Below are 26398 nucleotides of genomic sequence, written 5' to 3'. Positions count from 1 at the left end.
CTTATCATTGATACATGAAAATCCAAGTTAAGAGGAGCTAGCTCTAAAAGGCTAATTAAGGACATGGGAAAGTAGGATCCTCTTTTCAAGCCTTTGGCTGACTCCCCAACTCCTCCCACCTCTTCCAGGAGTATATCCCCTTTTATGTAAAGAAAGGTATCGTCAGCTTAACCGAAAATCAGAAACTCACAACTCGGAGTGGAGTGCATGTTCTTTTGCTAAGTAGTCTTTTGTTGATAAAGGACAGCACGTGTAAGAGCATGTTGTTCCCTAGCTTGTGCTTTCCTGAAATCACGTGGCATTCAGAGGAGAGCAAGACAGCAAGTGCAGCCTCTGAAACAGGCAGGGGGCGGCAGGGCAGGGCGCTATTGCATCACCTCTTCCACGGAGCTGCCATTGGCTTTGAGAAGTCATGCTCTAAACATCTCATTGCTCAAGTGTCCAGCTGGCCAGCTTCGGGGCTTTGGTCATTGTTATTTTGAAAATGACTGTCAGCTGGTGGTTGGGATTTCCTCTAGGAAAAGATCTGCATCTGATTTTCCCATTACCTTAATGAGCTTTATAGAACCATTTTAACACTTGTCTGTCAGTTTGTTGTACTGTAGTGGCTTGTGTTTTGCTATGAGGCTGGAAGCTAAGTCACTGGTATTTCAAATACCAGCAGGGTCACCCAAAGTGAAGAGGAATTCACTGCGTACTTCAGAAGAATTCACCCTTGAAAACCTTATGGGCAGCCTCAAAGCACTGTCTCAGACTCAAGGCCTAATGAATAAAAGCAGACACCGATGGAAATAGTGCCAGAAGATGAGCCCCTCAGCTCAGAAGGCGCTCACACTATGGCTGAGGGGAAGCTGCCTTCTCAAAAAGTAGAGAGGACCAGAAAGACGCAGATGGAGTAACGCCGGTGGGAGTGAAGCCTCCAGGACCTTTATGGAAGCTCAAAGGAGAAGAAACAGCTGTAAAAAGGTCCTCATCATCGGAACTAGGAATGTTCAAAATCTGAATCTAGGAAAATCGGAAGTCGTCAAAAATGAAATGGAACACAGAAAGACTGATATTCTAGGCATTAGCAAGCTGAAACGGACTGGTATAGACCGGTTTGGATCAGAAAATCATGGCTTACTATGCCAGGGTTGCATCAGCCCTCAGAAAGGACATTTCAAGAGCTATCTTAAAGTACAATGTTACCTGTGATTGGATTATGTCTATCTCCAGTCAAGGGAATCATTGAATATAGCTATTATTAAAATGTATGCACCAACCACTAAAGAGCGTGATGAAGAATTCTACCAACATCTTCAGTTGGAAATTGATCAGTCATTAAATTACTAATTGATAAACTCAGGTTGGAGACTGCCACATTTTTGCTATCATGATTGGCTGAACCTGCTGTTATTCCTAGTAAGACATTCTGAATTCCACTTGCTCAAGAAAGCTTGATTTAACAAACAAGAAAAAAATGCATTCAAGATGCATTGATAATTATTGGTGATTGGAGTGCAAAAGTTAGGAACAGAGGAAGGGACAGTAGTTCAAAAATAAGGTCTTGATGATAGAAAGGAAATTGGAGCTGGAGGTCCCATCATAGAATTTTGCAAGACCAACCACTTGTTCATAGCAAAGACCTTTTTTCAACAGCACAATCAACAACTATACACATGGATTTCTTCAGCTGGAACGAAGGCACAGATATCAACTGGACTCTCTGGGAAGAGAAGATGGAGAAACTCCATATCTGGAGCTAAAACCAGGCCAAGGGCTGACTGTGGAACAGAGCCCCATTCGCTCATTTGCAAGTTCATGTTGGTACTAGAGACACTGACAAGTCCACAAGAGCCAAAATGAGATCTGGAATTTATCCCTGCTGAATTCTGAGACGATGTCAAGGGCAGATTTGACTCATTCAACATGAATGACAGCGACATCATGAACTGTGGGATGGCATCAAGAACACGAAGAAAGCAAAAGTTCATTTAAAAAACCGGAGAGAAAGAGGAGATCCAAGTGGATGTCAGAAGAAACTCTGACACTTGCTTTAAATTGTAGAGCAGCTAAGGCACATGGAAGAAATGATGGGGTGAAAGAACTGAACAGAAAATTTCAAAGGGCAGCTCAAGAAGACAAAGTAAAACAAAAGGTTCAAAGACCTAGCATTCGAAAATGGAAACATGCTCAGGATGTCTTAAACTGAAAGAACAACAACAAAAAAGTCAAGCCTTGGTTGCAATATTGAAAGAGTCTGTGGACAAAACATTGAATGATAGAGGAAGCATCAAAAGAAGATGGGAAGAAAACTCAGTCACTGCACCAAAAAGAACTAGCCCTTCCGCCATTTAAAGAGGTAGCATATGAACAAGAACCAAGTTGTTCAGGGTGATCTGAAAGCATTCATCAAAGCAAGCCTCCAGGAATTGGTGGAATACCAATGGAAATGTTTCAGCAAGTTGATGAAGCACTGGAAGGATTCACTCGAGAAGCTACTTGACCAGCTGACTGGAGCAGATCCATATTTGTCCCCATCCCAGAGAAGGACGACCCAACAGAACGCACAATTTAAAGAACAATATTGGATGCAATGAAACTTTCCTGATGATCGTCCGACAGCGATGGCAGCAGTACATTGACAGGGAGCTGCCAGAGAGTCGTGCTGCATTCAGAAGAGAATGTGGAACAAGGGATACCATGGTCGATGTCATATGGATCTTGACTGAAAGCAGAGAATACCAAAAAGATGTTTACATGTGTTTTGTCAACTATGGTAAGGCATTCAACTGTGTGGATCATAAGCAATGGACAAGCTTGAGGAGAATGCGGATTCCAGAACATTTCATTGTGCTCTTGCTGAGCCTGTCTATAGATCAGAAGGCAGTTGTGTGAACAGAAAGAGGGATAGTACATGGGTTAAAATCAGGAAAGGTGTGCGTCAGGGTTGTGTGCTTTCAGCAGACTGATTCAATCTGTATGCCGAGCAAATCGTAAGGCAAGCTGTGCTTTATGAAGAAGAATGCGGCATCAGGGTTGGAGGAAGGTTTCTGACACCACCTTGTTTGCTGAAATTGAGGAGGACTTGAAGCACTTGCTGATGAAGATCAAGGAGGGAAGCCTTCAGTATGGATTGAACTCATTGTAAAGAAGACCCCCAAACTTCACAACCGGCCCAGTAGGAAACATCATAGTTAAAGGAGAAAAAGACTGACATGATGAAGGCTTGCCTACTGCTTTGCTCCACAATCAGTGCTCATGGAAGTGGCCATCAAGGGAATGATGCATTGCCTCAAGTGAATCTGCCGAACAAGAGCTCTTTAAAGTTGAAAAGCAAGGATGTTACTCTGAAGACTAATGCAGACCTGACCCAAACCATGGTATTGTCCATGGCCTCATCTCCATGTGAAAGGTGGACATTGAGTAAGGAAGACCAAAGAAAAGTTGATGCATTTAAACTATGGGGCTGGCAAAGAACAAGAAAGTACCATGGACCGAAAGAGCAAACTCATCCGTCTTGGAAGAAGTACAGCCAGAATGCTCTTTAGAGGCAAGGATGGCGGCGTCTCCTGTCCTTTGGACATGTTGTCAGGAAAGACCATCCTGGAGAAGGACATCATGCCTGGTAAAATACAGGGGCCGTGAAAAAGAGAGATTTTCAACAAGAGGGACTGACTGACACAGTAGCTGCAGTAATGGGTTCAATCAGAAGAATGGTTGCGTGGATGGCACACCAGGACTGGGCAGAGTTCTGTTCTGATGTGCATCGTGTTGCCGGGAGTTGGAACCACCTAACCTCATACATAAGGATGAGAGAGAAAAGTGAGGGTAAGGCAGATAAGCCACCAAGCCCAGTTCACTCACTCGCTGCCATCGGCTCAATTCCATCTCACAGCTATCCCATAGAACAGAGTAGAAGTGCCCCTGTGGGTTTCCAAGACTGCAAATCCTTTTTTTTTTTGAGGTATCAGCAAGCTCATTTTATTCTACAGGCAAAGGGGTCTCCATGCAAGCTTTTAAAATAACCCTTTGTTTCTCCTCAAGCTTTTTTATGCATTATAGAAAACGGAAAAGCAAAGAGCAAAAATCAAAGAACACCGAAACTGCCCTAAATCATTGTGATGCTTTGATAGTTGGACCTGTCTGCACCCTATGTATGTATATTAGCGACCAAACATATACTTTTAGGTGGTTGAAGTCACACAGTGTGGACTCACACACTGGGATCCTGGGGAACCGGGCTTACACTTGGCGTTGGCACTTGGGCTGGTTGTGTTACTTTGGGTGGTTAGTTCATTTAGCTCTTTGGAGCTTCCCTTGCTTCATCTTTCCCATGGGGATAATTGGATGCATCTATTCCGCTGGCGTGTGTGAAGCTCAAAAGCAGATAACGTGGGGAAGCACTCTGTAAACTTGTAATTATTAGACAGGATGAGAATCTTGCCTTGAGGAAGGTGAAATGACTCTCCCTGAAACATTTTTTCCTATCAGAATCTAGAGACTCTGTTTTCAAGGGTGGCATTCGCAAGCACGTAATAATAACGTCCCCAGATGGGAGATCTCCATTCCCAGCCCTGTTATCTCCCTAAGTAATTCAGACGAAACCCCGTAACTGTTTCCTTTTCCCCTGAACTCTCTGGACAAGCGCCTCTCATGACCTTTGTCTGGTGAACTTGGTTAATATGCCAAAGGATGTGCTGGAAGCTGTTTCAGGACACTTGATTCTACATTCTCAACGAACAGGAAATGGCTGTGCCGGGGAATGGACAAATGGCAATAAGGATTAGCGAGACAGGTTAGCCCCTTGATAGTTCGTGGTAGAGTTGACCCTGCAGGGGGTTCTCAATGTAATCGTAGACACTGTCCACCTCAATGTACAGAAGTCTCTACTTGTAGGGCAAGAGTAAGGGTAGGGCCTGTATTGGTACGTACAGACTGAAATCAAACTTGGGCTTGAGTCTAGGTGGGAAGATTAAGCATCTGAACGCATTGTTGTTGTGAGGTGCCAGTGAGTTGATTCTGAGCCATGGGGACTCCATGTACAACAGAAGGAAACATTTCCTGGCCCTGTGCTGTCAGCACCATGGCTAAGTTCAAGGCCATTGTTGCAGCCACTGTGTCAATCCATCTCCTTGAGGGTTTCCCTGTGTTTTGCTGCCCCCTACTTTACTATTGTCCTTTGCCAGGGCCTGGCCTTTCTTTCTTTCTTAATTGTATTCGGGGCTCGTACAACTCTTTTTTTGTTTGTTTATTTTTATCGTTTTATTAGGGACTCATACAACTCTTATCACAATCCATACACACATCAATTGTGTAAAGCACATTTGTACATTCATTGCCCTCATCATTCTCAAAACATTTGCTCTCCACTTAAGCCCCTGGCATCAGCTCCTCATTTTTTCCCCTCCCTCCCCACTCCCCTCTCCCTCATGAACCCTTGATAATTTATAAATTATTATTATTTTGTCATATCTTATACTGTTCGATGTCTCCCTTCACCCACTTTTCTATTGTCCGTCCCGCAGGGAGGAGATTATATGTAGATCCTTGTAATCAGTTTCCCCTTTCTACCCCACCCTCCCGGTATCGCCACTCTCACCACTGGTCCTGAAGGGATCATCCGTCCTGGATTCCCTGTTTCCAGTTCCTATCTGTACCAGTGTACATCCTCTTGTCTAGCCAGATTTGTAAGGTAGAATTGGGATCATGATAGTGGGTGGAGAGGAAGCATAAAGGAACTAGAGGAAAGTTGTATGTTTCCTTGTTGCTACACTGCACCCTGACTGGCTCATGTCCTCCCTGCGACCCTTCCGTAAAGGGATGTACAGTTGCCTACAGATGGGCTTTGGGTCTCCACCCCGTACTCCCCCTCATTCACAATGACACGATTTTTTTGTTCTGATGATGCCTGATACCTGATCCCTTTGACATCTCATGATTTCACAGGTTGGTGTGCTTCTTCCATGTGGGCTTTGTTGCTTCTGAGCTAGATGGCTGCTTGTCTAACTTCAAGCCTTTAAGATCCCAGATGCTATATCTTTTGATAGCCAGGCACCCTTAGCTTTCTTCACTACATTTGTTTATGCACCCATTTGTCTTCAGCCATTATATCAGGGAGGTGAGCATACACTGATATGATTTTTGTTCTTTGATGCCTGATAACTGATCCCTTCGGCCCCTCGTAATCACACAGGCTGGTGTGCTTCTTTCATGTGGACTTTGTTGCCTCTGAGCTAGATGGCCGCTTGTTTGGCTTCAAGCCTTTAAGACCCCAGATGCTATATCTTTTGATAGCTGGGCACCATCAGCTTTCTTCACCATATTTGCTTATGCACCTGCTTTGTATTCAGTGATTGTGTCTGGAAGGTGAGCATCATGGAATGCCAGTTTAATAGAACCAAGTATTCTTACATTGAGGGAGTATTGAGTCGGGGCTTGGTCTTTCTTGAGGAGCCCTGGTGATATAATAGGTTATGCTCCGGGGTGCTAACACAAGGTCAGCAGTTTCAAACCACCCAGTGCTCTTGAGGTTTTCTTTCCCCATAATGAGTTACTGTCTCAGAAACCCCCCGGGGGCAGGTCTACCCTGTCTAAAGGGCTGCTACGAGTTGGAATCACCTCTGTGGCAGTGGGTTTGGTCTGCCCTGGTACCAGGTCCTACCTCTAAGAGAATACAGATTGAACATCTGAGTGCCCAGGAGATGGTGTGCTATGAGAAGGCTTTCTGGAGGAGTTGGGCTGTCATTTCAGAAGGGGTCATGAAATGATACAAGAGCCCTCCATTTGAATGTAGGTTTGATCCCCCCTCCCCCCTCCCCCCCATCTCCCAAACCTGGAAATATAGTAGGAGAATTTCTTGCATTTCTGTTTGGTGAAGATTCAGCACATTTTTTTCCTGCTTTGTCTACAGTTGGGACCCTACACTCTAGAGAGACATCTAGATTAAATGGCTCATTGGAAATGTCCCACTTACTCTAAGGTGGGGTGCTCTCTCTCTCTCAGCAGTCAGTTTCCAGAAACCACAGTCATTGGCATCGAGTCGATGCTGACGCATAGGGACGCCCCTGTGGGTTTCGGAGACTGTAATTGTAGACAAGTTCTGTCTTTCTCTCTCTGGTTGGTTATTTCAAACAGCCGACCACGCAATCATAACCACTACCCCATCAGGGCTCCTATTCCCCCCACTTTTTTTTTTGGAACATATTCTCTAACTAGCAAAGAAATGTGCAGCCCTGCGTCTGGAACAAAGGCACCCCGATTCACTCATTCCCTTTGTGCAGCGAGGCTTGGTGACGGTAAGCCAGAGCAAGCCCTTCCAAGTTTGGGTCTGCCCCGAGAACCACAGTAGCAGATTTCAGTGCCGGGGAAGGGCTGCCGGCAGAATTGGCAGCACAAGAATTTAAGAAGCAAGTGTTCCATGCATATTTGGTTGAATCAGGTAGCTCTAGATTTTCTGCCAGAGCTGTGTAATTGGTAATTATCTGACCATAACTTTGTTGGCAGAATGTTGCTATAATGGTTCTTCTGTTATTTATATAACAGTAGCTTGAGGAGGAGTTTAATAATTATTTAATCTTACTCTATCAATGTGCCCAGGGAATGAATATAATCCCTTTGTTCCCCTCCCCTCATCATTTAGACTCATTTTCTACTCACTGTCAATTAGCCAGATCATTGTATTCCCTCATCTATAGGTCCAGTTTTAATTTTCATCTATGAACGGTTTATTGAAGTGCAGCACCTGTTCGGCATTAGCTCAGGCTTATAGAGGAAGTAATATAAAATTTTCCATTTTAATGAGGTTAGATCCATTTTAGGCTACCTCCCTCCCCGACACCCCAGCCCCACCATCCTTCAAACAAGCTGAACTCTTTCTGGCTGTTTTCTTGGCACTTGGCACACTGCTTGCTGCGTTTCTTCTCGGCTGGCTCTGTGACATTCAAGCCTCAGTTCACACATCCCTTCCTCAGGGCAGACGTCCTGGAACGTCCAGGCTACAGTAGCCCTCCGGCCACTGCCTGTCCCCTCGCCATTTTCGTTCTCTGCGGCACAGAGATTTTTTCTTTATTGTGGCTTGTGTTGCCCCTCTCCCCAAAACACAGCCTCCGGGAGCGCCCCATCCATCTGGTCAGGAGCTGCACTCTCCGTCGCTAGGCCAACAACCCAACATTTTGACGGGTTTCTTTTGCCCCCCCCCACCCCCAAATGTTGAATGTTGGATATTTTTGAAACACAAGGACGATATATAAGTCAGTTCCAGATTGTGTGGTGCGCTGCGCAGTGGCTGATGCAGCAACCGAGAGAGGGCATTCCTACCTTCCCTAGGGCAGCTGGCCTGGGACTTAAGTCATTGAAGGATAGGAGGGAGGGCGGAAACGTATGGTGTGGCAGTATGGTGTGGCAGCGGAGAGACAGAAAGGGGTGCGGTGCGTTTTCAGGTCTGTCTGGTTGGGGTTGTTGGAGTGGGTCATAGAGTGATGGGAAGTGCCCAGGCGAGCAGTGAGGAGTCAAGCCTGGGAGGAGGCCCGAGGCGCACGTTGGAATCTCCTGTTTATTAGCTGTTTGGCCCTAGGGCAACTTGTTTAATATATATGTACTTCTGTTTCCTCAACTGTGAAATGGGGAAGTAATAACTCAAAGTTAAATGAGTCACTGAAGCGCACAGAACAGTGTCTCATATGTTGCAAGTGCTCAGTCTACTTTTTAAAAAAAATCATTTTATTGGAGGCTCATACAACTCCTATCACAATCCATCCATCCATCCATTGTGCCAAGCACATTTGTACATTTGCTGCCATCATCATTCTCAAAACATTTGCTTTCTACTTGAGCCCTTGGTATTAGCTCCTCATTTTCCCCCTCCCTCCCCGCACCCCTCCCTCATGAATCCTTGATAATTTATAAATTATTATTATTTTGTCATGTCTTATACTGTCTGATGTGTCCCTTCACCCACTTTTCTGTTGTCCGTCCCACAGGGAGGGGGTGATATGTAGATCCTTGTAATCGGTTCCCTCTTTCTATTCCACCTTACGCTCCACCCTCCAGGTATCACCACTCTCACCACTGGTCCTGAAGGGATCATCAGTCCTGGATTCCCTATTTCCAGTTGCTATCTGTACCAGTGTACATCCTCTGGTCTAGCCAGACTTGCAAGGTAGAATTGAGATCACGATAGTTGAGGGGAGGAGGCATTTAAGAACTAGAGGAAAGTTGTATGTTTTATCATTGCTATACTGCACCCTGACTGGCTTGTCTCCTCCTCGCGACCCTTCTGAAAGGGGATGCCCAGTTGCCTACAGATGGGCTTTGGGTCTCCATTCTGAACTCCCCCTCATTCAAAATGATATTATTTTTTATTCTTTGATGCTTGGTATCTGATCCTAGCAACACCTCGTGATCACACAGGCTGGTGTGCTTCTTCCATGTGGGCTTTGTTGCTTCTGAGCCAAATGGCCGCTTGTTTACCTTCAAGCCTTTAAGACCCCAGATGCTATATGTTTTGATAGCCGGGCACCATCAGCTGTCCATCCGCTATCTTAATACTAAACCTATAAATATATGCACATAGATCTATTTCCCCATCATCATATGTAAGTATATTTACATATGTACATGCCTGTATTTAGACCTCTATAAATCCCTTACTGACCCATAACCCTACAGGGGACAACACTGGAAATACAGTGTGGGAATTGTGCCAGATTTGACCCCACCACTCCGAGACAAAACACTAAGGGTGTGCAACAAAACAGCAAGGGGAGCAGAGCAAGGAAGTCCTGAGGGAATACCAAGAATACTTTGGGGCGAGGGCATGGCATCCCATCAGACTTGACCGAAAAAAAAAACACCACACTCCTGAAGGTCAACAAACATACCTTGAAGTATTTACAGGCTTTTCAACTTTTTCCCATTGGTTTTATTGTTGTTGTTTTGTTGCTTTGTTTTGCTCTGTCAGGTTTTTGTGCATATTATTATCTCTGCAGGTCTATCTAGATAAGATAGACTGGATAAACAGTCTGGGAGAGAGAACAATGGATTTATGGTTCTGGAGGGCGGAGGGGGGTTATGGGAGTGGGGAAGGTGGTAGAAAGGAAGTGGTGTTAACAAACCCAGGAACAAGGGAACAACAAGTGATCCAAAATTGGTGGCGAGGAGGGTGTAAGAGGCCTGGTAGGGATGGATCAAGGGCAATGTAACTGAGAGGAGTTACTGAAACCCAGAATGAAGGCTGAGCCTGATAGTGGGAGAAGAGGAAAGTAAAGGGAAGTAGAGGAAAGACAGTCTACTTATTGTCATGAGCATCCAACACTGTGAAATCCAGGGAACGCTCTGTCGATTGCTGTAGAAGGAAAGAATGAGCCGCCAAAAGCATGTGCCTCTATCTGCCTTCCTACCTGTTGCCATTGAATCAATCCCAACTCATAATAACTGTATAGGACAGAGTGGAACTACCCCTTAAGGTCTGCAAGGCTGTCAATCTTTACAAAAGCAGGCATGGAGCAGCTAGTGGGTTTGAACTACCAACCTTTTGAGTAGCAGCCAAGTGCTTAGTCACTGTAGAGTCTGGAGTCAGTGAAGTGAAATGATGGGATTCTGGCCCAAGACCAGGGGACCCACACAGTGGGGGCCTTGAGGTCAGAGCCCCATGGGCAATAGTGAGACCTGAAGGCCTGAAATGGGCCATGTGTAAGGGGGAGGCGGAGGGAGACATTAAAAATAACAAGCATGTTGAAGTCTGAGCCACTGGAAGACGTTGCTACTAACTCCAAAGCTAACGTACGAAGGGTCCGGTGAGATGTTAACTTTTTGGTGTGCTGTGTTTGTGTGATGGCAAGGGACATGGGATGAGGTTACTGGGCCACTCTGGAAGTTACCACCGAGAATTAGCAAGTTCTGCTTATCACTTGTTCTGTTCCATTGTCCCAGAACCGATGTTTTGTTTATTGTACCCTTTGCTCCATGCTACCCCCCACCTCACTCCACCCCCATCACCCAGTGTGGTATAGACCCTTTTCAACCTCCAGACCAACATCTAAACTAAATGTTTTGTTGGTGTCTCAGAAAACGTTTGAGATAGTCCACAGAGACAACGTTCTGCCTCCAACTTGGATGAGCAGTGACTGCGAACCAGAAGCTTGTGCCCCATAGGCCCAAACCACTGGTCTCTCCCTGTGCAGAGGGAAGGAGAGGGATGGACATGGAAACACAGACAGAAACAGTCCAGTGGACACAAAGTTCTATCTCCACAACCTGGAAGGTACCTGGCTACCACTACCAACCGCTCCTAAAGGGATCCCACTAAACGTTCTTGGATGGAGTGGGAGAAAAATGTGGAGCAGAACCAAAGGTCATAAAGGGACCAGGTTTAGTGGCTGGAAAGAGACAGGTGGGGGCCCCTGACATCAAGGTCTTTAGTCACTCTTCAGGTCTGGGGTGACCCACGTCTGTGGGACAATAGTCGCCATTTCAGATGAAAAGGGCGTCACTTACCCAATGTCAAAGTTCAGAGCCTTAGGAAAGGGGAGGAGTGGAAGGAGGAAACAGACAGCAAGTGGAATAAGTGATGGGGCATTCAAGGGATTGCAGTGGATGAGTTAGGAAAACATAAAATGAATGGTTGACTGTGAAACTCATGATCTGCTCCATAGACCTTCACCAAACTCACAAGAAAAAGTAGAAGAAAATTAGAAAAATGTGTGCGGGGTTTGTAAATGTGACTGCAGTGACTTATCCGCTTTGTCAGAAGCCACCTTTATCTCAATATCGACAGGGCCTACCACATACTCAACCCTAAAAAGCCAAGCCTATTGTGGAGTCTATTCTAACCCATGGTAAACCTGTGTGTTACAGAGTAGAACAGGCCCCCATTGGGTTTTCTTGGCGTTAGTTTTTACAGAACAAAATGCCAAACCTTTCTTGCCCAGTGCTTCTGGGTGGTTTGGGACAGCTAACCTTTAGGTTAGTAGTCAAACTGTTTGAGCCACCAGGGACCTTGATATCATATTATATTGGCCGAATGTCAATGTGTGTGCTAGGTCTGTACTTCCTATGTGTCTGTACTTATTCATTCATTTTCACTTACTTAAGGAGCCCAGTTGCATGATGGGCAGCTAACTGCCTGCCTCTCCTGGGAAGAAAGGTGCAGCTGGGGGTGGAAGTGGGGGGGCTGACTGCTCCCATAAAGAGTTGCAGACTCGGAAACCCATAGGACCAGTTCTGCTTTGTCCTATGGAGTCACTGTCAGTCAGCATTGATTCAGTGGCAGTGAGTTTGGTCTTGGTGTTGGAAGGAGCCCTGGTGGCACAATGTGTTACGAGTTGAGCTGCTGAATTTCTGATCGGCAGTTGAACCCGCACACACTCCTCGGAAGGTGAAAACTGCTGCTTCGGAAACAGGGCTAAAGACCTCAGGAAGCTGTGCTTCCCCGCCCTGGAGGGCCGCCGTGAGTGGGAGTCAACTCCATGGCAGTGGAAGACCTCATTCCTCAACCAGGACAACCTGTCCACAAAGGCCTTTGTAAGAGTTATTATAACCATTAACATAGTTCTTCATTCCTAGTGCACGCTGTCCTGAATTTTTTTAACCATAAAAACAAAAACTATTTATGAATCTTTTCTTGACTTCCTGAATTACATGACTTTAGATCAGTGTTTCCTGAAGTGAACGATATTGCTTCGTGCAGGGACCGAGCAATCCCGAGGGGCTGCAAACACAGATAACTACACTTTATTCTGATTACGGGCTGTAGCATGAAGGTGTTTCATAGTCAGGGGGGTGCTGAGTAATGTTTTTTCTGAAAAGCGGGTGGTAGGCGAAGTAAGTTTGGGAACCTTTGCTTTAGATGAACTAATGAGGTATTCTGTTATTAATACTATGATTGTTATTTTGCCAAACTGAGGCTAGGACACTGTTTAGAGTATTGTGATTCAGAGGAGCCACACACAACAAGCTGTCAAACAGAATATTATTTATTTTTCTGTATTTATGTTTATACAGCTCTCAGGGACTTTTTCTTTTATAAAAAAGTAAAACATTCCTCTCTGTGTGTTTTTAAAATTTCCCCATAAAAGCCATGATCACTAAGTGTATAGTGGTTTATGCTGAAAGAAAAGTGACATATGACTCTTTGGAATTTTTTGGAAATTCTTCATGTACATCGTTTTATGTTTAAGGAGTGTGCAAATTATCACCATGCAGTTCCAAGAGTGAAATGTGATTAAATAATATACCAGGAGGTACCCAAAATCTGGAATTGCACTGGGTGGAGTGGTGCTTGGATTGTACGCATTTTCCCTGTGAGGCGAGCCCTGAACCACTCACTCTGAGTTAGTGCACCCAGTGGTGTCACTTGGGAAGGTTTTGTCTGGTCACAGTGAACTTTTTTGTAAAAGCGGTTTCACTTGAACCTCGGTTTTGTGTGTGTGTGTGTGTGTGTGTGTGTGTGTGTGTGATGGATGATTTAAGAGAAGAGTGTGTGGCTGTGAAATTTTATTTCCTGCCTTGGAAAAATGCCACAGAAAGTGTTGTGATGTTGAACACAGCTTGCAAAGACAGCGCTATGGGAAAAACTCAAGTGTACAAGTGGTTTCCTTGTTTCAAAAAAAAATGTGAAATGTCGATTGATGACAAACCTCATTCTGGATGTCTGTGAACTTCCCCAAATGGATGAAAATGTCGACTCACACTGCATTTGGAGTTTGTTCCACCAGGTCAGATTGTTAATCAAGCTTTCTATCGAGAGGTTCTGAAAAGATTGTGTAACAGTGTGTGACAAAATAAAGGCCTGATTTGTGGCAGATGGGAGACTCTTTTTGCCACCATGACAATGCACCTGCTCACACAGCCATCTCAGTGCGCCAGTTTTTGGCAAAAAACAGCATGCCTCTCTTGTCCCACACACCCATCTCACCTGACCTCACTCTGCGACCTCTTTTTGTTTCTGCGAATGAATTGAGACATGAAAGGGCAGTGGTTTGATGACGTAGAAGAGGCGAAGAAAAAAGGGAGGGGTGTGCTATCAGCCATCCAAACAGATGAGTTTGAAAAATGGTTCCAAGAATGGAATCGCAGATTTGACAAATTCCTCAAGTGTAAGGGAGACTACTTTGATGGCGATAAGGTTGATTTGTAAGAACATTTAAATAAAGTGCTTTGGGAAAAAATTTTGGGGGGTGGGTTACCCCCTTGCATAACCCAGGAAGCTAGGTAATCCTGTGTTTAGAGCATCAGCGAAGCATAGTTGTCCACCGCAGAGGCCCACAGAAGTTCAGCAGATGGACCCAAGGAAGACGAGTGTTGCGGTGTCAGCTGGTCTGATGTGGTGCAGCCGTCTTTGAACTTTTTCAAGTAGCATTTGATGGAAACGTCTGCCTCATAGCACCGGCATGCATGGGGGCAGGTGACAAGAAAGGTAAGACCCCCCTCCCCCCATCCTGGTGACCAGAAGTGTGGCCAGCCCCCACCCTCAACAACCCATAGCCATTGACACCTCCCCCGTGAACCCCCTCCTCTGCCTGAGTTTGGAGCTGTGTGCTAGTGCATTGGATGCTGCCACATCAACCCTGCATCTGGAAGTGTGTGAACACCCCCTCAGTACATCAGAAGAACACGTGCTGATCCCTAAACCTGCCCACTGTGGATGGCCCTGCTGGTATTTGAAATACTGGTGGCACATATTTTCAGTATCACAGCTACCACAGAACAGCAATCTGACAGATGAGTGGTGGAAATTACTAATAGCAAAACAAGTATAACAGCATTTCTATCAAATTATGCATTCACTCCAATCATAAAAATTAATATTAATCATGTAGAGGTGAAACTTTGCTTTCAGGAGGGCCTCGTCCCTGGCAAAGGAAATCATGCTTGGTAAAGTAGAGGATAGCAAAAAAGAGGAAGATCCTCAATGAGATGGGTTTTCAAAGTGGTGGTGTAGGGCTCTGGAGTTGCTGACCCCCAGAGCTTGAGCTGAATGTCTTTAGGGTGGGACTTACTGTGGGGTGGAATGCTCCACCGGGCATTTATTAGCAGACTTGAAAGCACTTCTTAATGTGTCCTGATAAACAACTCTACCCTGAGCATTTCTCACTGATATTACAACTTGGTAGCTTCCTTAATAAACACTTTCCGTATGAATTTTGTCTGCGTTTTTTGTAGCCATTGCGATGCATATTGGAACCCTGAGAGATCATGTAGAGAATACGGAGGCAACATAGGGTGATTTAAGATATGTATCTCTAACAGATGGAAACCTCTTCAGTGACCTTTCATGTTATATCTGCTAGGTTTAAAAAGGAACACATGTAGGGATGTATGGGTGTGACATTTTCATACCATGTGCCGTGCTTGTACGTAGTACTGTACGGGGGAGCATAGTGGATTGCTGTCCAGAAGCAGTGTATACATTTCTTATTCTACTCTTCAGTTACTGTACACATTTTTGCCGTTTCTACTCACCAAGAAGCAGGTTGTAAACCACATTCAGGCAATGGTTAGCATTAAAATGCGTTTCTAGCATACATTGAGCAGTGCATGCTGTGATGTGAGGACCTTACTAGAATTGTGCACTCAGAATCTAGATGCCTTAGGAACTATTGATGAAGACCACACACAAAACCGCGATACCATACAGAGGCTGAAAGCACCGCTAACAGAACGCAAGCACTAGAGTGTGCTGTGCCATCTGCAGATTGCAGGCTGCTCATGAACCTTCCTTGACGCCTGACGCTGCATTTCTCTTCATACAGCGCAATTTCATAGATTACTTGCTCGGCATACAGACTGAATAAGTAGGTGGAAGGATAGCAGCCTGACACATCTTTCCTGATTTTACATCATGCAATAGTCTCAAGTTTTGTTTGAGCTATGTCGTTTTTGCATGAGCGCAATGAAGTGTTCAGGTATTTATATTCTTTGCAATGCTATCCATAGTTGGTTATGATCCACACAGTCCAATGCCCTTGCATAGTCCATGAAAACAAGTATGAGTTGGAATTGATTGGATGGCAGTGGGTTTGTTTTTTAAAACCTCTCTGTGGTATTCTCTTTTTCCAGCCAAGATCCATTTGACACCAGCACTGATATTTCTCATTCCACATATTCCACTGGGTCTAGCTTGGGTTTATGGCAGTTCTCTGTCAATGTATTGCTGTGTTGATTTTGATTTGTATGTGGTAGCAATGACATTGATAGTTTACATATTTCTTTGGAATGGGCACAAATATAGATCTCTTCCAGTCAGTTGGTCCGGTAGCTGTCTTCCAGTTTTTCAGATTTCTTGGCATAGATTGGGGGTGTCAAACTGGCAGCCCGTGGGCCGCAGAGGTAATTTTTTGTGGCCCACAATGCTCTGAAATAAAATGAAAATAGAAAAAGTTGTTATGAAGAAAATAGCGCTTAGGGGAGATCGAGGCAATGCCGTGAATCCTTTAACTACTGAAGACGAGTAACATCACAAAGTCAAAGTTGCTCATTTTAATTGAGTTTGACACCCCTGGCATAGATGAATGAATGCTTCCAGCGTTGCATCTGGGTTTTGAAACACTTCAGTTGGTATCTGTCAGTCCCTGGAAACTTGTTTTCTTCAGAGCAGAGTGAACTTCTTCCTTCAGGTGCTCAATCATATGCTTCCTCTTGAAATGGCTGAACATGGGCCAATTCTTGGAAGTACCGTGACTGTGTATTCCTTCCATCTTCTCTGGATACTTCCCGTATTGTTTAATATTTTGCTGTGAAGAGTTCTTTGATATTCAAACTTGAGATTTGAGTTTTCCTTCAGTTCCAACAGCAAGCAGAAATATGGAACATTTCTTTCTGTTTGTCTTCTCACTCCAGATCTTTGTGCATCTCGTGATCATATTGTACTTTGTCTTCTTGAGCTGCCCTGTGAAACTTTCTGTCTAGTGCTTTTAACTTCATCGTTTCTTCGATTCACGTTCGCTATTCTATGTTAAGGAGCAGGTTTCAGAGTGTCTTCTGACACTGTGTTCATGTTTGCCTTCTTTCCTTTTAAATGACCCGTTGCTTTTCTTCATGTGTGACCTTGTCCTCCCCCAGCTCGTCAGAGTTTCAATCGTTAGGGTTCAGTGTGTCGAATCTGTTCTTGAGGCGTTCTGCAGATCCAGGTGGAATGTACTCAAGGGCATATTTTGTCTCATGAATTGATTTTAATTGTCTTCAGTGTCAACCTGAACTTACATACGAGCACTTGAGGGTTTGTTCCATAGTCGATTCATGGCTTTGTTTTGACTGTTGATACTGAGCTTTTCCATTGTCTCTCCACACCCCTTCCCCTAGACCCCCTCCCCATCAAACCAAGCTCACTGCTGTGGAGTCAGTGCCAACTTACAGTGACCCTGTAGCCCCGGTAGGATTGCCCTGTGAGTTTATTAGATTGTAGCTCTTTAGGAGAGTGGAAAGCCCCATTCTTCTCCCTCAGAGTGGCAGGTGACTTTGAACCGCTGACCTTATAGTTAGCAGCTCAACTCAGTCACTAAGCCACCAAGGCTCCTTTCTCCTCTCACAGATGTAGCTAGTTTGATTCCTGTGTGTTCTAGCTCATGGGGTGCTTGTCTAAGTTGTCATTTATGTTGTTGAAAGAGATATATCCCATGAAGAAATCATTGGACTTTCGAAATTCTATCATATGGCCTGCAGTTTTGTTTCTATCACCAGAGCCATATATTTCAACTACTGACCAGCTCTTTGTTTCCATCTATTGCATTCCAATCATCAGTACAGTGAACCCTCGCCACTTCGCGCTTCGACTTCTGCGGCTTCACTCTATCGTGTTTTTTGCGTAACATCACCCACTGCCTACACCCGCTCCTTCAGAGGAAAAAGACGGCAACCCACTTGTAGAGTACATCCCTTAAGTCATTTCATAGGCTATTGATTACAGTATTTGTAAGAACTATGTATAATAATACTGTATGTGAAATATGTAATACTGTAAACTAGATGCCATAAATAATATAATAAATAATAAATGATCATTGTAACGTCCAAAATGTTTTACTGTATTTTCCCTTTTTCGTTTAATAAATTGGGTAATACGAGTGTAATGGTGACTAAAGGGTGTTTTTTCATGTCCTATATGCTCTAACTACGAAAATATTTGATTTACAAATAAGGAATCCTACTTCGCGGAATTTCATTTATCACGGTAGGGTCTAGAACCGATTAACCGCGATAAACGAGGGTTCACTGTACTTACCAATGCCTCTTGATTTCATGTTTGATCAATTTCAGACTGCAGAAATTGGTAGAATTTGTCAATCGTTTATCCCTAGCTTTAGTGGCTGCTGTGCAAATTTGAATAGTATTTGTACTAATGGTCTCTCTTGTAAGCATGTAGATAATAGCCTACGGTGGACAACACTGTACTGCAGGGTAGATCTTGAAATGTCCTTTCTGACAGCGACTATGGCACCATTCCTCTGGAATCAGTCATTTCCAGTGTAGCAAACGATATGATTGTCTGCCTCAAAAAGACCCCTGTGAGTCATTTGAGCTCACAAATGCCCATGATATTGTTATGTATTCTATTTCATTTTTTATGATTCCTAATTTTCCTAAATTCATGCGTCAGGTGTTCCACATTTTGATCATTGATGAATCTTTGCAGCTGTTTCTTTTCATGCCCCAGTAACAACAGAAGGGCCTGCAATGTTTGCTCCTTCCCTGCTGACAGCATCAACTTTCTTTTGAGGAGTCAGCGTTATTTCTGAGTGCCTTCCAGCCTAAGGAGCTGCACATCTATCTTCTGGCACTATCTAAGACAGTGCTCTGCTGGTATCCACGAGGTTTTCAGTGGCGGAATCCCCAGAAGTGTGCAGCCAAATCTTTTCTATAGTCTCTGCCTTTAGGCTGGGACGCTCCACTGAAACATGCTCAGCATGAATGGCCCTGCTGGTACTTGAAATACTGGTGACATAGCTTTCAGCATTTCAGCAACACGCAAGCCATCACTGTACTTCAGGCGGATGACACAGTACTTGTGCCATTGTTTTTAAATGAGGTTACATCATGAGTAGCTCTCTCTCTCTCTCACACACACACACCCACACACACACAATCATACATATACGAGAGTGCTTCAAGTGTTCCTGGAAGAGTGAAATGGAAAAATTATGATTTTTTTGCCCCATGAACTTTTGGAAGCCCCTTTGTACATAGCTCACATATCCTGCTTGAACACATCAGTAAGCAGAGGAGGGGTACTGCAGTTTAGAGTCCTCAGATGCCTTAATCTCGTCTTGCAGACATGGAGAAGACAGTGTGGAGATGAGGGCAGAGCAGGGAGGTAACGAAGTCACGAGCCAAGGGATGCCTTCTGCTAGTAGATGTTAGGAAGGCATGTGTGTTAGGCAGAGTTCTCTGGAGAGGCAAGACCAGGACGCTTAGGAGTCTATAGACGTAAAAGGATAAGTCTATATCAAGAAAATGAATGTAACAGCAAATTAGTCCACAGAGAGCTCAGTCCAACTTACTTTCATGGGGCAGTTAATATACTGAAGGTCCTTCCAACCCAGGTTCTCACTAGCCCAAGACCAAGGAAGCAGACAGTAAGAAGATGAAGCAGTGAAGTGTGGCAGAGACCAGTCGTGTGGCTCAGTGAGGTAGGTTGAGTGGAACCTCACGATGTAGTGATGGGAAGTGGCTGGTGGAGGTGCAGTTTCTGGAGTGGTGGCAGCAGATACGGCAAGGTGGGGCAGCACTGCATGGGACAACATGGCATGGTGAAGTGGTCCACCACTGGCCACGGGTTGGCTCTGCCCTCAGGTAGCACAGCACATGGATTGAAGCAGGGCAGCTAAATCCGGCAGCCGGCTGGTTCATCCATCAGGGAGAGAGAGAAAGGAGAAAACCTTTTATCTCCGTCACACCTCCAAAGGAGGTGTTCCAACTGCAACCTGATTGACAGGCTAAACTCCATCCACATCTTCCTCTGGGTACCATATTGGCACAACAAAAACCTAACGATCACAGCATGAAATGGATTTTCTCCTAATTGACACCTTCATTTGTAACCTCCAGAATGGTGAGAGTGTAATATTTTGTTGTATTAAGCCATCCAGTTTCCTTAATACAGAAAATTCTGCATTTGTTTGCAAATGGGGACCACATTCAAATATAAGAAATTATATTTAAGATATGCTCCATGTAGGGTATAAATCATCATGTCTTGAAGTAGATGCAGCACAATTTAATCTACTTAAAGCAATACTGGTTATTCACACCCTCATTTAATACTAGGACACGGACTTTATAATGAGACTTTTTATGTTTTTTACAGAAGACATAACATCAGACTAAGATGCTGCATATTCATGTAAACTGGAGTTTGCTAGGCATCTGTCAGTAGTGGAGACTTAATTGTGGGACTCAAATGTGGCGCATTAAAACTTTTCAAAATAAAAGGCATACACCATCATGTTGGCATGAAGGGATGTTGCAACCAACCCATAAGGCTTACCTGTCAAACCATTGCTCCCCAGAGGAAATTCCTTGCATCCCCTCCCCATTTAAAAATTACTTTTTTTTGGTCAATGAAACTACAAATGCGCTTTTTCTTTTTAGAAAAAGAAATATCTGCCCTGTTGCCTTAATTTTTCATTAACATTTAAAATTACAATTATCAATCATCCTGCTTGGAAAAATGCTTTCGGATCTTTCGACCTGCAAAAATTCTAATGGCCTACGCATATGAGGGAGCTTCAAAAAAGGCCATGGAAAACCTGTCATCCAGCTAAGGATATTGGAAGGAGGTGTGGAGATGGAATTGTGTTGTGAGCAGAGACTCGGTTAAGTTACATGAAATTTGTCCAAAAGGAGTGGGTTGTTTCTGGCATGTGGGTGGAAAGCAGAATGAGCAGGTTAGATAGCAATTAGGGACAGAAGTAGACAAGCGTGCAGCTCCTTCTGAATTCGGCCAGTGTCCTGATTCATTGAAGCCACCTCCTCCATTTTCTCTGACAACCTTACTTTTGTGTTCAGTTAGTCCCTGACTCATAGTGGACCGTGCACAGTGGAATAAAATGCTACCTGGCCATGTACCATCACTACAAGAGGCTGTAGATTGGATTTATAGTGCTTTCAAAGGCTTATTTGGGGGAATGAGGTTGCCAGGATTTAATTTCTAGTTTGTCTTAGTCTGAAAGGTCTGCTGATGTCTGTTCAGCATCATAGCTAGATACCAGTCTCTCTTGATGGACACATGTGGCTGCATTACAGGCGGGACTTAAACCGGGGTCTCCTGCATGGAAGGCAAGGGCTGTACCACTGAACCAGATGGTGGCATAACGTGGCTTCTCATGGTGACTGGTAGGCACCAACTCAGAGGGTATGGAGGCTGTAAAAGAAAATGTTCGAGGACCTAATGTCGGGGGTTTAAATGGAGAGAAAATGTTTTGAGAAACGATGTACAAATGCGCTTTACACAATTGATGTGTGTATGGATTGGGATAACAGTTGTATGAGCCCCTAATAGAATGTTAAAAAAGAGGAGGGAAAAAAAAAGAAAATGTTCTTTAAAATCTATTGGTTCCCTCGGATGAAAGAGGAGAAGATTGGATGAGCTGAGTGGTAAAGTCCCTTTCAAAATGAATACCTTGTTCTCCCCTTTGACCCATTTTCAATTTATACCAGTTTTTATTATTTTCTGGTATCTTTTCAATGGATAAGGGAGACCTTTCCATTTTATTTTGTGCTTTATTTTGTTGTTTTTTTGTTGAATGTTTTTCTTTATAAGAAGTTGAGGGCAGTAATCCTACAGAGACAGTAATTGGATTAAAAGTTTCTAAGGGTGATGACAGGGGAGGTTGGGGGAAAATAGGGACCTAATAATAAAGATACAAGAAAGGAAAAATATGTTCTAAAATTAATTGTGGTAATGGTTGAATAATACGTTTTTAATATGCTCACCCTATTGAATTGTCTATGTGAATTCTATGTCAAAAACTGTTAAAATGAAAACAAAACAGAAAAAACCCAAATACCTGGTGATTTATAGGAATTGTTAAAAATGGCAGAATTCCCTTAACATTTAGACTTTTTAATTGTCTTGCTCTCCGTTGTCCTTTCTGAAACAGTATTTTAAAAAGTCACGTTCTCAATTTGTCTCTTGTGGAATATTATTCTAGTTGAGTATTTGGCTTAAAATTTGTGTTGCAAGATTATCACACTGATGTAATGATCTTTTCCCCCCTCTAGGCCCTGCAGGAGCGGCTAAGGATGCGTAAGTACTTGATTTTATGATTCTCTAAACCCTCTGAGGAAGACACCCTTTTCCAAGCTGATGGCTTTCAGATGTCTGTACATGTGGCTGGAAAGGCATGAGGACACTTTCTGTTACTGTGCACATACAAGACTAGCATGTGGTTTATAACTGGCATGTGGTTTATAACTAAGGTGCTACTGAAGAATGTCTTTATTTGTGACTTTTATTTTAGCCTCTCAGTTGACCTGATACCTTAGCTCAGAACTCAAAGAAAATGCACAATTTGAACCCTGTTTCCTTTTGCACTTAGGTGGTGATCTCTGGTAGTTAAAAGCAAGTGACGGTGCAGTCGTTAAGCACTGTTATTGAGCAGCACCTTAGAGTTAGCCAGTGTGGACAAACATCTACCAGATGTCGCTGGAGACTGTGCAGCCAATACTAGCTGTTTGAGTGACACCTGTGACTGTCAACATGCTCATCGTGGAGCAGACCTTTAGACTATTGACCACCCCGGACCTCCAAACCAAACCCCCTGGTACTGAATCAACTCTGACTCACAGCAACCCTACAGAGGGTTCCTGAGATCGTTTTTGGTAGCAGACAGTCTCATCTTTCTCCCTTGGAGTGGCTGGTGAGTTTTTATTGCCAACCTTGTGGTTAGCATCCCAACACTTAACCCTCTGTGCCTCCAGGGTCCCGTAGTCTAGGTATAACAAGGTCATTGTAATGGCTTATGCTTTAAGAGGATCACGTGATTGCCTAACGGGGCTAGATTCTACCCTTCTGTCCAACCAAAACTTTGTTTACCTGTCAAGGCTGAGGACTGTGCACACCCAGCCAGAAGATATGAACAGATCTATTATTCACATAAGAAGGCTTTCTGGGAAGAGCAGGACAGGTTCCCAAACTGGTTCATGTAGCTTGAGAGAAAGGAAGGGTGACTGACTTGGCTTTTTATTGGGGTTAAGGAGTGGGGCTGGGGTTCCTATGAGTTTCCTGTTCACCAATGAAGTGTTCTGGAAATTGATGTATGGATTGTTAGAAGAGTTGTAAGAGCCCCCAATAAAATGATCTTTTACTACTACTACTACTACTAATGTGTTCTGGAATTCCCATTCTTCTCAAGGCTGTCCGTAGTTTGGTATAAACCACAAAGTTGAAAGCCTATGGACTAGTCAGTAAAACACAATCTGGGTTTCTGTGATGCTCACCTTCCCGACACAATTGCTGAAGACAAAGTGGGTGCATAAGCAAATGTGGTGAAGAAAGCTGATGGTGTCCGGCTATCAAAAGATATAGTGTCTGGGGTCTTAAAGGCTTGAAGATAAACAAGTGGCCATCTAGCTGAGAAGCAACAAAGCCCCCATGGAAGAAGCACACCAGCCTGTGTGATCATGAGGTGTCGATGGGATCAGGTATCAGGCATCCAAGACCCAGAATAAAGCCATACCCAATGTGAATGAGAGGGGGGCATGGAGTGGAGACCCAATGCCCAGCTGTAGACAATTAGACATCCCCTCACAGAGGGGTCACAGGGAAGAGATGAGCCAGTAAGGGTGCACCAATGAAACACACCACTTTCCTCTAGCTCTTTGGTGCTGCCTTCATCCCACTATCATGACCTCAATTCTACCTTACAAAATGGACTAGACCAGATCCGTAACACAGGGAATCCAGGATAGATAAACCCCTCAGGGCCAACAAGGAGAGGAGAGATACCAGGAGGATTAGGGGAGGGTTGGGAGAGAAGGGGAATCGATCACAAGGATCAACCTGGAGTCCCCTCTCAGGGAGACAAACAACGGAAAAGTGGGTGAGGGGTGATGGAGGACGATGTAATATATGGAAAAAATAATCTATAACGTATCAAGGGTTCGTGAGGGAGGGCGGTGGAGGGAGGGGGAAGAAAAGGGGAGCTGATATCGGGCTCAAGTGGGAAAAATGCTTTGAACATGATGATGGCGGCATATGTATAAATGTGCTTGACACATTGGAGGAATGTATGGATTGTGATAAGTGATGGAAGAGCCCCCAATAAAAGTATTTAAAGAAACAAAAACAAAAAAAACCCCAAAATACAAGTAAGCATCTTTCTGGTAGTCCCTGATTTCAAGCAGGACCTCTCTGCCATCAGCCATGGTTTCCCTTGTTCCACATCCTTTTCTAAATCCGGCCTGAACCTCTGGCAACTCCCTGCCAACATGCTTCTGCAACCATTGTTGAATGATGATCTGAAGCAAAATTTTACTTGCATGTCATATTAATGATATTGTTCTATAGTTTGAGCATTCTGTTGGGTCACCTTTCTCTGGAATGGGTACTAATATGGATCTCTTCCAGTCAGTTGGCTAAGTCGTCTTCCAACTTTCTTGGCACAGATGAGTGAGTGCTTCCAGTGCTTCATCAGCTTGTTCAAGCATGTCAGTTGGTATTCCACCAGCGGACGCCATGTTTTGGGCTAATGCGTTCAGCTTAGCTTGAGCTTCTTCCTTCAGCACCATGGGTTCTTGCTCGTGCTGCTTTATGAAATGGTACACTGTTGACTGGTTCTTTTTGGTGCAGTGACTCTGTGTGTTCTTTCCGTTTTCTTTCGATCTTCTGGCATCATCCAATATTGTGTCCATAGAATCTTTCTATAGTTGTATAGGTTGCTCCAAACTTCTCATTGCAGCGTTTGAGCTTTTGACCCATAGTATTTAGCAATAGTGAGGCCTGTTCCTCTATTAGTGTAGTATGCTGGCCTCTCCCTTCCAGTCCTTTTCTGTTGTTACTAGATTCTTTTTGTTTATCCTCCAGCACTGCCCTGCCCATGTGCAACTTAGGCTTAAAAAATGTTCAGTTACTCCCCATTGCCCACTGAATTGAGCCCTGAATCCCATGGGAAGGGAAGGGCACTTATGGTTTAACCTTAAACTGTCAGACTCTGGATAGGATGGAAAGAAACACTGAAGCCAGAGGGTGAGCAAATTCAAGGAGTAAGTGGGAAGCTGAATCCTGCTAAACAAGACTCCCCTCCAAGCCCAAGTGGCACATGCTTCTGTCGGGTTCCCTCACCTCTGCTGTTCCCACAGCCTGGAATGGCCTTTCCTCCAACTTTGCTTATCAAATTTGCATCTGTTCTTTGGGAACAATATTTTATTCTTTGTCAAAAGTATTTCCTGATCTCTCATTCAAAAGTTAGTGTCTTTTTCCTTCTGAGCACTTACAGCATTTTATATCTTTCTTATATCCTGGGTAACTCAGGACCATTTATGTTCTTGTCACTTCCCCTTTGGGAATTGAAGGAGATGAAATGTCTTTTCCACCTTAATGTCTCCTTTAGTTATTGGGGACTATGTTCATGCTTTGAACATAAGCCAAATGGAACTCACTGCCATTGAGTCTATTGCAATTCATATTGACCCCATTGGACTGAATAGAACTGGCCCTTTGGGTTTCTAAGACTTTAAATCTTTTTTTCACCATCTGTTTAATTTAATGTTTTCTTTCTAAGAAATATTCTTATTGCCATATACTTCACAGATCATACAATTGAGTTGTTCAGTCTTATTAAAGAGGAGTTGTGCCATCATCACCACAATCAATTTTAGAACAACTTCTTCTTGTCCTTAGTGTTAGCTCCCCATTCCTCCCCATCTTCCCCTGCCATGCCACTAACCCAAATCCAAACTCACTGCTATCTATTGAGTAGGTGGTGACTCATAGTGACCCTATAGGACAGAGTCGAACTGCCCCATGGCGTTTCTGAGACTATAACTGTTTATGGGAGTAGGAATCCCTGTCTTTCTCCTGTGGAGCAGCTGGAAGTTTCAAACTGCTGACCTCATAGATTGCAGCTCAAGGCTTAATCACTATGCCACCCAGGCTCCCTTGTCATGCCACTAGGTAATTATTAATACAGTTACTGCCCCTATCGATTTACTTATCCTGGATTTCATATATAGAAAATCATACAAAACAAAAATAGGAAACAAACAAACAAGCAATCAAACCCTAACAACAATGACTAGGCAAAACAGAAAAACTTTAACCAAAAAGGAAGCAGTAAAGATTAAAAGCTGAAACCACTTTGAAGTGGATCAAAAGGGAGATCAAACAATAAGGTACTACATTTTTTTCTCATCATTTTATTAGGGGCTCATACAACTCTTATCATAATCCATACATACATCAATTGTGTAAAACGCATTTGTA

General features: G+C 43.9%; 1 protein-coding gene across 1 annotated transcript in view; it reads left to right on the top strand.

Moving 5' to 3' along the window:
* Positions 1-19269: 19269 nt before the first annotated feature.
* Positions 19270-26398, top strand: part of CUNH12orf75 (chromosome unknown C12orf75 homolog) — a 45894-nt gene continuing 38765 nt past the window's right edge. The window contains exons 1-2 of the mRNA XM_045291163.1: positions 19270-19288; positions 22198-22222. Of these exons, the coding sequence (XP_045147098.1) occupies positions 19270-19288; positions 22198-22222 (44 nt within the window). The remainder of the gene's footprint in view (positions 19289-22197; positions 22223-26398) is intronic.

The sequence above is a fragment of the Echinops telfairi genome, unplaced genomic scaffold, assembly GCF_000313985.2.
Source record: "Echinops telfairi isolate 266 unplaced genomic scaffold, ASM31398v2 ScPeMD7_2;HRSCAF=8, whole genome shotgun sequence".
Taxonomy (NCBI): domain Eukaryota; kingdom Metazoa; phylum Chordata; class Mammalia; order Afrosoricida; family Tenrecidae; genus Echinops; species Echinops telfairi.
This window is presented reverse-complemented; position numbering and strand designations above follow the sequence as displayed.